Consider the following 12,999-nt stretch of genomic DNA (forward strand, 5'->3'; position numbering starts at 1 on the left):
CTCTTTCTACTCTTCCGTTGTTAGTGTATAGAAATGCAAGAGATTTCTGTGCATTAATTTTGTATCCTGCTACTTTACTAAACTCATCAATTAGTGCTAGCAGTTTTCTGGTAGAGTCTTTAGGGTTTTCTATATATAATATCATGTCATTTGCAAAGAGTGACACTTTTACTTCTTCTTTTCCAATTTGGATTCCTTTTATTTCTTTTTCTTCTCTGATTGCTGTGACTAAAACTTCCAAAACTATGTTGAATCATAATGGTGAGAGTGGACACCCTTGTCTTGTTCCTGTTCTTAGAGGGAATTCTTTCTGTACATTGTTTTTTTAGACTTAATGATATTACATGCTTATTAGACTATAGTATATTGTCAACACAACTTTTATGTGTTTCTCTCTTTATTGTGATATTTGTTTTATTGTGATGGTTTGGAACAAAACCTGTGATAGCTCATGTATTGGAATAAGATCAAGGATTATAGTTGAATTCTCTGTCTCCACAATAACAGACCACTGTCTGACAGTGAATGAGTAGATGTGGATTAGAATCTGCATTAGCAGATTATGCCTCAGTCAATTTCTCCATTTACATCAACATAACTTTAAAGTTTCTTATGAGAGGACACTTCTGTGAAGATGGGTCTAATTTTCCAACTAAAAACCCTGTGCACTCTATATAAAACAAACATAAGAAGACTCTGAAAGTAGAGAGAAGGAGACAGACTAGTTGGGGACCTCAGGACCTGAGGTCCTTGATTTTTTTTTTTTGATTGTTTTTTTGTTTTTGTTTTTGACTCCTATATCCCAGACGTGGAGCTGAAGAAACTCCTTCCAACAAATGGTGTTTGAGCAATTGGACATCCACAGGCTAAATAAATAAATAAACTTTGACCTAAATTACACTTTGTGTAAGAATGAACTGAAAATGGATCATGGACTTTAATCTAAAATGTAAAGCTGTAAATTATTCACAATAGCCAAAACATGGAAACAACCTAAATGTCCATCGACAGGTGAATAGATAAAGAAAATGTGGTACATATATAATGGAATACTTCTTAGGCATAAAAAAAAATGAAATAATGCCATTTGCAGCAACATGGATGCAAGTAGAGAGTACCATACTAAATGAAGTAAGTCAGAAAGAGAAAGACAAATGCCATATGATATCACTTATTTGTGGAATCTAAAATATGACACAAATGAACTTATCTAGGAAACAGAAACAGACTCACAGACATAAAGAACAGACTTGTCGTTGCCAAGGGAGAAGGTGGTAGATGAGGGATTGACTGGGAGTTTGGGGTTAGTAGATGCAAACTATTACATATGGAATGGATTAACAACAAAGTCCTACTATATAGCACAGGGAACTATATTCAACACCCTGGGATAAATCATAATGGAAAAGAATATTAAAAAGAGCGTATATATGTGTATCACTGAGTCACTTTTCTGTACAGCAGAGATTGGTACAACATTGTAAATCACTATACTTCAATAAGATAGTGAAGCTGTAAAACTTAAAAAAACAACATGGGAGAAATTTCCTACAACTTGGACCTACAGCTTGGTGAAGAGATTTTAGATATGATGCCAAATTTATAATTCATAAGAGAAAAACTAGTAAGTTGGACTTCATAAAAATTTAAAATGTTTGCTGTGTAAAAGACTTTATTAAAAGGGGGGATATATTTCCAAAAGGTATGTCTGACAAAATATTTACATCTAAAATATATAAGGAATTCTTAAGCCCAACAACAATAATTAGAAAATAAGCAAAAGACATGATATACTGAAGATGTGCTGTGAAAGATGAAAAGATATTCATCACTAATAGCCATTAGGGAAATTCAAATTAAAATCACAGTGAGATATCATTATATGTCGGTCAGAATGAGTAAAATTAAAAGCAAAAATAGTGACAATATCAAATGTTTGCAAGGATGCAGAGTCTGGATCACTCACATTGCTTGTGTGAATGATAAATTGTATGGCCACTCTAGAAAAGATATGGCAATTTCTTATGGACTCAAAGCTGTGTTTACTATAGGACCCAGCATTTGTACTCTTGGGCATTTATCCTAGAGAAACACAGATCTAATAATCACACAAATGCTTTTTCATGAATGTTCATAGCCGCTTCTTTCATGATAACCCCAAACTGGAAGCAATCCAGATGTCCTTCAATGGGTGAAAAATTAGATGATCTGGTACATGAATACCATAGAATACTGTTTAGCAACAAAAAGGAAAAAAAAATGTTGATATATGTGACAACCTGGATGAATAGCCAGAGAATTATGCTGATAAAAAAAGCTAATTCTGAAAGGTTACATACTGTGTAATCCCATTTGTATAAAATTCTTGAATTAACAAAATTGTAGACACACAGAACAGATTAGTTGATGCCAGGCTTAAGGGGAGTGATGGTGCTGTGACGGGAGAAGATGTGGCTATAAAAGGCAACATGAAGAATCCTTGCGGGGATAGAAATGTTCTGTATCTTGTGTGTATCAATGTCAATACACTTGTTGTGATATTGCAGTACAGTTTTGCAAGATATTACTGCAGGGGACACCAAGTAATGGGTCCATGGGGTCTTTTTATTAATTCTGACAGCTTCACATGCATCTACAATTATCCCCAAATACAACATTTAATTTAAAATAAGTCCAGTATAGCAGGCACAGTGAGAATGCCTTTGGTTATAAGGTTGTAACTGTTGAGATTATTGTTTCCTTTAGGGTATTTCATGTATGAAAACTCATATATCTGCTTCCTGTCATTATCCTGGTCAGACATGGAGCTCATTATCAACAGAAAATGACATGTGGGAATTATATTGAGCAGAATCCATAAGCTGACCACAGTTGTGCCCTCCTCTTAATTAGAACTTTGTATTTTGGATTCCTTTTGTAGTGTCAAGAATTGCTAGGTGTACCACTTGTTATCTTCCAGCTCCAAACTCATGCCTGTATGAGTCAGCTCTGTTGTGAGGCTGGGACTGGGAGGGTGCATGCCATACTTTTGCTTTGCTTGCTGGTTCCTTATGAGGCTTCAGCCACATTGGGTCATGCAGGCAGGTAGGATGCAGCCTGGGAGTGGGAGAGAAAGCTTGCTCTTTCCTCTCTACTTTCTGTTTGTTTTCTGTTTTTGCTCATTTTCCCCTAGCAATGCTTTTCCACAGTGCCAGTGGCAGCTGATTAGGTAAGCAGCAGTTGAATCAAATTGAATCAAGATTCTGAAATAGGTGGTAAGCAGAACCAGTGTCTCCTTGATGACATCAGTACATCCAGCAATGCCCCACCTCAGAAGTAAGAATTCTGAGTGTGTGCTCACCGGGCTACTCCTTTGATCATCAGTTTTAGCAATTCTAGTCCTTTTCTTGTGTTCCCCCAGGGCTAGGGGTTATAGCGACTTCCTTTTGCCTTTCCCTATTCAACAGCTAGTTAATAATTCCTTGTAATAAGTTGTTCTTTTAAAATAACTGTAATGGTGTACATTTCCTGCTGGTAGCCTGATGGGAGCAGCGTTGCACCTACATTTAAATTTAAGAATAACATTACAGGATGCAACAAATTTTACTCTTTTTTCCCTTATTTATTTATTTATTGGTCGCAATGGGTCTTTGTTGCTGTGCATGGGCTTTCTCTAGTTGAAGTGAGTGGGGGCTACTCTTCCTTGCAGTGCGTGGGCTTCTCATTGTGCTGGCTTCTCTTGTTGTGGAGCACAGGCTCTAGGAGCATGGGCTTCAGTAGCTGTGGCTTGCAGGTTCTACAGCGCAGGCTCTGTAGTTGTGGCTCATAGGCTGAGTTGCTCCAAGGCATTTGGGAATCTTCCTAGCCCAGGGGTTGAACCCGTGTCACCTGTATTGGCAGGCGGATTTTTAACCACTGTGCCACCAGGGAAGTCCTCAAATTTTACTTTTGATTGACCTTCTGTCTGGACAAACCCAGCTATTGGCCTTTATCATTCATGTTGATAATTGAGAGTCCCTATGCATGAAATACCACATATTTAATGCTGTGAGCACCAGAACCACACAAAAGCTCACCTCCCCTTTAGTCTGAGCTGATTCCCTCACTCCACACTGGATGCTCTGTCTTTCCCAAAGAGCCTCTTGAGAGCCCCCTTCATGTCCTTGTTCCTCAAGGTGTAGATGAGGGGGTTGAGAGTGGGGGTTACCACAGTGTAGAAGAGAGTCAGAAACTTCCCTCCCTTCTGGGAAAAATGGCTTCGGGGCTGGATGTAGACAGCAGTGACGCTGCAGTAGAAGAGGAAAACAACAGCCAGATGAGAAGAGCAGGTTCGGAAGGCCTTGCTCCTTCCTTCATGGGACTGGATGGCCAGCACTGTTCTGGCAATGTGACCATAAGAGACAAGGATGAGCAGGATTGGCCCCATCAGGAAGACAGCACCAATCACTGAAATCTGGAGCTCATTGGTGTGTGTGTCCCCACAGGCCAGGCGGATCAGTGCAGGGACCTCACAGACAAAGTCATCCACCTGGTGATGATGGCAGAAGGGGAGCTTCATGGTGGTGGGTGACTGCACCAAGGTACCAAAAATCCCACTTGCCCAGACGAGGGATGCTAGCTTGTGACACTTGTGTGGCTGCATGATGACGGCATAGTGTAGGGGTTGGCACACGGCCACATATCGGTCAAAGGCCATGACCAGCAGCAGTACACACTCGGCAGCTCCCAGGCCCAGGAAGATGTAGAGCTGGGCTGCACATCCCAGGTAGCTGATGGTCTTGTCCGGACCCCAGAGGTTGACCAGCATCTGGGGGATGCAGCTGGTGGTGAAACAGAGGTCCAGAATGGAGAGGTTGGTGAGGAAGAAGTACATAGGTGTGTGGAGATGAGGGTCTAGGTGGAACAGGAGTATGATGGTGGCATTGCCCACTAGGGTGACCATGTAAAAGACACACACAGCCACAAAAAGGGTCATTTCCAGCCTGGGGTTATCTGAAAAACCCAAAAGGATGAAGCCATCTGGGATGGTGCCATTGACATGTCCATCCAGCACCTGCCTGGAATTGCAAAGAGCAACACATCAATTAGAACATCACCTAGACGAGGCAGAGAAAAGTGACTTTTCATTTCAGAAAACTGCCTATAGTATCCTATATTTCTTTCTAATATTTTACTGGCCTTTCTTTCATCTCATCCATTTTTGGATATTTTCATCTGTTCATTTCTTCAGATTTGGATAATTCTAGCAAACTCCTAGAAGGCAAGATTATAGTAAGGGGATCTTTAAAACTAAGCCTTGCTACTATGATCAACTACATGCTAAAAACTAGACAACCTAGAAGAAACAGAAAAATTCTTAGAAATATACAAACTACCAAATCTGAATCAGGAAGAAATGGAAAATCAAAATAGACCAATTACTAGTAAAGAGATTGAATCAGTAATCAGAAATCTCCCAATGAAGAAAAACCCAAGACCAGATGGCTTCACTGGTGAATTTTATCAAACATCTAAAGAAGAAATAATTCCAAACCTTCTCAACCTCTTCCAAAAAATTGTAAAGGAAGGAACACTCCCATACTCATTTTATGAGGCCAGTGTTACCCTGATACAAAAGCTGGATAAGGACACTACAAGAAAAGAAAACTACAAGCCAATACCCCTGATACATATAGATGCAAAAGTTCTCAATAAAATGCTAGCAAATCAAATTTGGCAGCACTTTAAAAGAATCATTCCCCATGATCAAGTGGAATTTATCCTTGGGATGCAAGGATAGTTCAACATATGCCTATCAATCAATGTGATTCATCACATTAATAAAATGAAATAAAAAAATCATATGACCGTCTCAATAGATGCAGTAAAAGGATTTGACAAAATTCAACATCTGTTCATGATAAAAACTCTTTATAAATTAGGTATAGAAGGACGATGTCTCAACATAATAAAGGTCATATATAGCAAGCCCACAGCTAACAGCATACTTAATGGTCGAAGGTGGAAAGCTTTTTCTCTAAGATCAGGAAAAAGACAAGGGTGCATTCTTTTTTTTTTTTTTTTTAATTTATTTTTTTAATTAATTAATTAATTTTTTTTTAGGGTGCATTCTTTTACCACTCATAGTACTGGAAGTCCTAGCCAGAGGAATCAGGCAAGAAAGATATACAAAAGACTTCAGAATTGGAGAGAAAGAAGTAAAATTGTCTCTATTTGCAGATGACATAATTTAATGTATAGAAAATCCTAAAATCTCCACCAAAAAACTGTTAAATCAAATTAACAAAATCATTAAAGTTTCAGGATACAAAGTTAATGGGCAGAAATCATGTGTTTCTATACACTAGTGATGAATTATCTGAAAAAGAAATAAAAAAAGATCCCATTTATGATAGCATCAAAAACTATAAGACTTTGATGAAAGAAACCATAGAAGACACAAATAAATGAAAAAGTGTCTGGTGTTCATGGATTGGAAGAATTAATATTGTTAAAATGTCAGTACTTCCAAAAGTCTATAGATTCAATACAATCCCTAGCAATATTTCAATGGCACTTTGGCAGAAGTAGAAAAAGCAATCCTAACATTCACATGGAATCACAGATGACCCCCAGATAGCCAAAGTCATCCTGAGAAAGAAGAGCAAAGTGAGAGGCATCACACTTCCTTTTCAACTATACTGTAAAACTAGAGAAGTCAAACAGTACGGCACTGGCATAAAAACAGACAAATGGTTCAATGGAACAGAATAGAGAAACCAGAAATAAGTTCAGTATATATATTCAACTAATATTTGCCAAGAGAGGAATACTCAATGGAGAAAAGATAATCTCTCAATAAATGGGACTAGGAAAATTGGATAGTCACATATAAAAGAATGAAACCAGGTCCCTTTCTTACACAACTCACAAAAGTTAACCCAAAATGGATTAAAGACAAATGTAAGACCTGAAACCATAAAACTCCTAGAAGAAAGCATAGGGACAAAACTCCTTGGCATAGTTCTTGGCAATGATTTTTTGAATATGACACCTAAAGCATAAACAAACAAACAAACAAAAAAAGTGTGACTACATAAAACTAAAAAACTTCTGCACAGCAAAAGAAATGATTAACAAAATGAAAAGGCGACCAACGAAATGGGAGAAAATATTTGCAAATTGTGTATCTGATAAGAAGTTAATATCCAAAACATATAAAGAACTCATACAGCTCCATATGCAAAAAAATTCAAAATAACAAAACAAAAAAACCCAACCAAACAAAAAAACAAAACCCCAAATAATCCAATTAAAAATAGGCAAAGAACCTGAATAGAAGTTTTCAAAGAAGATATTTAAAAGACCAATAGGTGCACAAAAAGATGCTAAACATTGCTAGTTATTAGGGAAATGCAAATCAAAACTCCAATGAGATATCCCCTTACATCTGTTGAAATGGCCAATCACAAAAAGACAAGAGATAACAAATGCTGACAAGGATGTGGAGAAAAGGGAACATTTGTTCACTGTTGGTGGGATTGTAAAGTGGTGCAAACACTATGGAAAACAGTATATAGTATCCTCAGAAAATTAAGAATAGAACTACCACATGATCCAGCAATTCGACTTCTGGAAATATAACCAAAGAAAATGAAAATGACTCAAAAATATATTTGTACCCCTATGTTAATAGCAGCACTACTTGTATTAGCCAAGACATCGAAACAACCTAAGTGTCTATTGATGAATAAATGGATAAAAAAGTTGTAGTATATAAAATGTCATATTATTCAGCCCAAAACAAAACAAACAAAACAAACCAAAACAAAAAACCCCAGGGAAATCCTCCCATTTTCAACAATATGGATGGACCTTGAGGACATCATGCTAAGTGAAATAAGTCAGACAGAGAAAGACAAATACTGTACGATATCATTTATATGTGGAATGTAGAAAACAAAAACAAAACACAACTCCTAGAAAAAGAGATCAGATTTATGGTTACCAGAGGCAGAGGTTGGGGGAGGGGGAATTGGAGGAAGGTTGTCAAAAGATACCAACTTGCAGTTACAAGATAAATAAATAGTAAGGATGTAATGCATTGCATGATGACTACAGTTAACTTTGCTTTATGATGCATATGAGAGCTGCTAAGAGAGTAGATCCTAAGAGTTCTCATCACAAGGAGAAAATTCTTTCTCTTCTTTTTTGCTTTTTCTTTTTATCATATCAACATGAGATGAAGTGTGTAATCATTTTGCAATGGATGTAAGTCAAAACCATTATGCTGTACACTTTAAACTTACACAGTGATGTATGTCAATTATATTTCAATAAAACTGCAAAACAACAACAACAAAAAACCAAAAAAGAAAAAAAAAACCCAAACCCACCCTAATTCTTGCCATCCTTTTGGCAGTAGCATTGCTTGATTCTTCTCATCTCTTCTTTAGAATCAAGGCTACCCTGTAGGGTCTGCATAAGTGACTTTAGGTTAAAATTTCTGAGTTCTAGCTGGAACTCCCTTCACCACCACCCCCAAAACCAATCCATTTCTGTACTCATCCTGAGGCACATCCACTTCTTTGCTAGTGAGCAGAATTTGACATCTAATGTGCCACTGAGTGACATTTCCATGAAGCAGCAATCAAGGCACCGTGATTTTGTGAGCTGGTATGTACTTTATGTCAGTGCATGCTCAGGTGCTCAGAGGTTGGCACAAGCAGCCACTTAGCTGCTCTCTTAGCACATCTGGAAAAGCCTAGGCCAGTTACCTTCCTTCCAAAACATTTCAATTTACCAGATATGGTTGCCTCACTTTGCCCTCAGCTCCACGGAGTCAGCTGTGTTTTTTTCCTAATAATACACATCTATGAGTCTCAAAACTTATGCAATGGATATCAAAATTGCCCCAGGGACATTTTCAAACTGCCCCCGTGACCCTGTTGACTTTGGCACTTTCTTTGGTGTCCTGTGACCTGTGGGAGAATGTCTGCAGGTTTGAGGCATTATTACTATTGCTAAATTGTTTTACTTATGGTTCTGTTTGTGGGAGCTGGGTTAGAAAAAAGCTAAGGACACCCTACTCTTCACTGCAAGTCATTCCTCTGTAACAAGCACTGGATTGTCTAATGGGGTGTACTCAGAACCTAAACTCTGCCAGAATGCTGAGGCGCCAGCTTTGCGGTTCCTCCTCAGGAAGTTGGTCCCTAATTTGCCTTTCCATCCGGGTCTTTCTACGTATCCAGTCTTGATAATTCATGGAAAACCCCATTCCGAGCCTACACTAAAGGAAGTCATAATTGTAGGTGGTGGAGAAGAATAGAGAATCCAGGTACATGCTGGTTTATTCCAGGGGTATCTAAAAAAGGGACGAGTAACAATGAAAGAGGTGTTTGTTGATGGAAGGGCAATATCTCACCTAGACTTTGTGTACGTTTGGGAGATACAGAAGTAGAGAATGGACTTGAGGACACGGGGCTGGGGTGCGGGGCGAAGGGGAAGTTGGGACAAGGTGAGAGAGTAGCATAGACATATTTACACTACCAGCTGTAAAATAGATAGCTAGTGGGAAGTTGCTGTATAACAAAAGGAGATCAACTTCATGGGAGATGCCTTGGAGGGCCAGGACAGGGAGGGTGGGGGGGAGTCGCAGGAGGGAGGGAATATGGAGATATGTGTGTAGATGCAGCTGATTCACTTTGGTGTACCTCAGAGACGGGTGCAAGAGTGTAAAGCAAATATATTCCAATAAAGAGTTAAAAAAAAGTGTTTCTGTGTTGGATATTATACAGTGATATGTGTCATGGCATAGAAGAAACAATGAAGCTGAGAATAGCCCTTCTTTCCTCTCCCTGCTAAACACATGTGCTAAGTACACGCCCAGACTTTCACTTATGTTACTGGCAGTGCTCCCCGGCTGTATCCTCTCCATTGCTCACTACTGGCACTGCAGGTCCTGCTTCCCTCATGCTGGGATGCTGCAGCAAGTCCTGCACTTCACACACATTCCTCTGGGAAATATCTCTTCTATCCTCCTCCTGGCTTAGGACCTTCATTCATAGGCTGTCTTCCCATAGTGCAAATTTAACTAATTAGTTGAACAGTCATAACTAGGTGCCCCCTTCGCCCTGCCCAGTGATCTCTGGTTATTTCCCAACTTCTGATACCTCCCCACAGCCATGCATTTTGCTGACATCACAATGAACCCGTCCATGTGCAAGTGCACGCACCTCTTTTCCAATGCCCTCTGGCCACTCTGTTGACCACATCATCATGGTGTCTGCTACCTCTGAGGCCAGACGGAAATTAGTTTTACATCAGCTGCTTGGAATTTAGGAAAATGTCATCTTGGTTGGTACCTAACAATTTGATATACTTACATTTCTTTCCCTTCTACATCTTAAATATTGATACTTGGATTGCTGACAATTTCAGTTTGTATCACCCAAGCACTCCTACTATAGTTCTTTGTTGTTAATATTTGGTAACTAAAATAAAAATGCATCCTATCTTTTATACTTTTATTCATCTAATTTCATACATGATTTCATTTTCATTCTTATATAATGATTGTCTATATTATGCTCCTACAAATGGCTATTCTAGATGTTGACACACTGTGACAAATCCCTTGGAATTTGTCACAGTGTGTCAAATTAGAAACTCCAAGTAAATACCAACTTGTTCTGCTCATTAGTTGCAGATACTAATTTCTCAGGCTTTCCAAAATGCAGAGAATCTTTGAAACACACAAGGATCGCTATCCCTTTGAGTAAGAAAGTTGCAATACAAGTGCATGAGATTTTCAGTTCCTTGAGACTGGAACCTCACATCCAAGTAATTAGTTTTTCAGAAAGAGAGACCTTGATTTTATTCTTTGATTAACTGTCCTGCCTTCAAGTACTCCAGGCATAATTTTTTTTCAGATGAAGTTTTTTCTTCTCCCTTCCTCACCAGCTTTATTGAGGTATAATTGACATATAACATTGTAGAAGTTTAAAGTGTATGATGTGTTGATTTGATACACATATATTACAAAATGGTTACCACCATAGCATCACTAGCACCTCCATTACGTCACATAATTACCATTATTTTTGTGGTGAGAACATTTAAGATCTACAGTCTTAGTAACTTACAAGTATATAATACAACACTTTTAACTATAATCTGGCTGTAAATTAGATTTCAAGATTTTATTCATCTTGTAAATGCAAGTTTGTACCTTCTGACCATCATCTCCCTAATTTCTCGACCCGTCAGCCCATGGCAACCACCACTCGACTCTCTGTTTCTATGAGTTCAGCCTTTCTAGATTCTTCACATGTGATATCAGAGTATGTGCCTTTTCTGTCTTGACATTTCATTTAACATAATGCCCTCAAATTCCATCCACGTTGTTGCAAATTGCAGGATTTCCTTCTTTCTCATGGCTCAATAATGTTCTATCATTTTTGAACTTCACGTCCTGAAACTGCATGAGACACTTCTGTTTTTGTGTTTGTTTGTTTGTTTGCTTTTTTACCAGTGCGGTTTTGCTCATATTGTCCTCTGTGCCTGGAATATATTTACTTTCCCCCTCAACCTACCTAATCATAGCCATTCCCAAAGGCATGACTTAGGTTCCTGTTTCCTTCTCAGATACATTTTATACTATTGCAGTCCAGATTTGGTCACAGCCTGAGCAAGGGTGTAAATGACTTACCTCCAGGACACCACAGTCATTGAAGAGGGACTGAAATTAGAGACCTGCTTTTATTAACATCCCGGAGCACAGAATCATGAAGAGATGACATTAATAGTGCTCTGGAAATTCTCTGCCTATTTCAGGAAGCCTCAGTTTGCTGAGACTGATGGGGCCATTGGGACCCCTTCCCAGATGAAAATTAGTCTTGTGTCTGAATGCCTCCCATGGTGAGTTCTCCATCACCTTGGAACCTAACCATGCTTGCTCTGAGCTATTAGAGATGGGGAATCCGCTGGCGTCTTCCCTGAGGGACTTTCCTCCTGTCTTTTAGTCTGTCTTAAATTAGACTTTTCCGTTCATAAACCAATTCAGTGTATAGAAGGCTCAATAAATCCTATTGGTCTTTGGAGCCTTCTCAGTCTGGCTCCCATTCTCATGCTTTCCTCTGCTCTGGTGTTTGGATTCAGAATGTAGTGATTTCTTCCTCATGGACAAATTGTAAAAATACTCAGAAAAGACTTTGAGATTCAGGAGAAAGGATTTCTTACATGTATTTTTTATTCTAAATTTTATGAGTCCTTACAAAAGAAAATTCATATATACTGAGTTATATATAAATAGAAGCATCAAACTTTCTCATTCTGTGAGACTCTATTCTGTGTCTTTGCAGTAGCTACTGTCATGGTTTTAAGTATGCATGTACATAGGACAAAAAGTCAACTACATACTTTTTTTTTTCTAAAGGTGAAGATAAAATGATAGATTGAAAAACATCAAGGGGGGACAAATCTACCCTTGGTTTTCTCTTTCTTCTATTTAATAGCACAAAGTACAAAACAAAAAAATTTGCAGAAGCCAAAAACCACATTATGCTAGAGGGGCAATGTTGTGTTTTTAAAAAGCACAAAATATTTCCTAAGTTTTCATCTCAGGTTAGCTATCACTTAGCCATCAATTAGAAGCCTGAGGACATCACTTTACCTTTTGTACATTCCATTTCCTCTTCCTTAATACTAGAGGACTAGAGGATTACCTGCACCTGCCCTTTGCCACTTAGTTTTGTTATGGCTACACTATCAAGTATATTACTAATAACAATGACATTCGTAACAAAGATGTCTGAGATAAAAACATAGGTCTGAGATAAAAACCTATCTGGATAGTGAATGTGTATTTTGGTGCCGCTGTGCAACTAGGGTTTGTGCATCTATAGGAAGAACTCAGAATTCATCAACTGGCTGCTTCCTACCCACCTTCTCCTCCTTCATTTGGTTTTGTATGTTAAAAACCTTTATTGATCAAAGACAGACCCTCTTATGGGTATGAATGAAAATTTTAGAATATATATT

The 12,999-nt window shown here is 38.4% G+C and overlaps 1 protein-coding gene across 1 annotated transcript; it reads right to left on the reverse strand.

Moving 5' to 3' along the window:
* Nucleotides 1-4,081: 4,081 nt before the first annotated feature.
* Nucleotides 4,082-7,676, reverse strand: LOC130836881 (olfactory receptor 2H1-like). The gene is made up of 2 exons (XM_057709520.1): nt 7,661-7,676; nt 4,082-4,998 (listed from the first exon to the last, which is right to left on the reverse strand). The coding sequence occupies exon 2, from the start codon at nt 4,952-4,954 to the stop codon at nt 4,082-4,084; it is 873 nt and encodes a 290-aa protein (XP_057565503.1). The 5' UTR covers nt 4,955-4,998; nt 7,661-7,676.
* Between the last annotated feature and the right edge of the window lie 5,323 nt (nt 7,677-12,999).

This window comes from Hippopotamus amphibius, chromosome 15, assembly GCF_030028045.1.
Source record: "Hippopotamus amphibius kiboko isolate mHipAmp2 chromosome 15, mHipAmp2.hap2, whole genome shotgun sequence".
In the NCBI taxonomy this organism is placed as follows: domain Eukaryota; kingdom Metazoa; phylum Chordata; class Mammalia; order Artiodactyla; family Hippopotamidae; genus Hippopotamus; species Hippopotamus amphibius.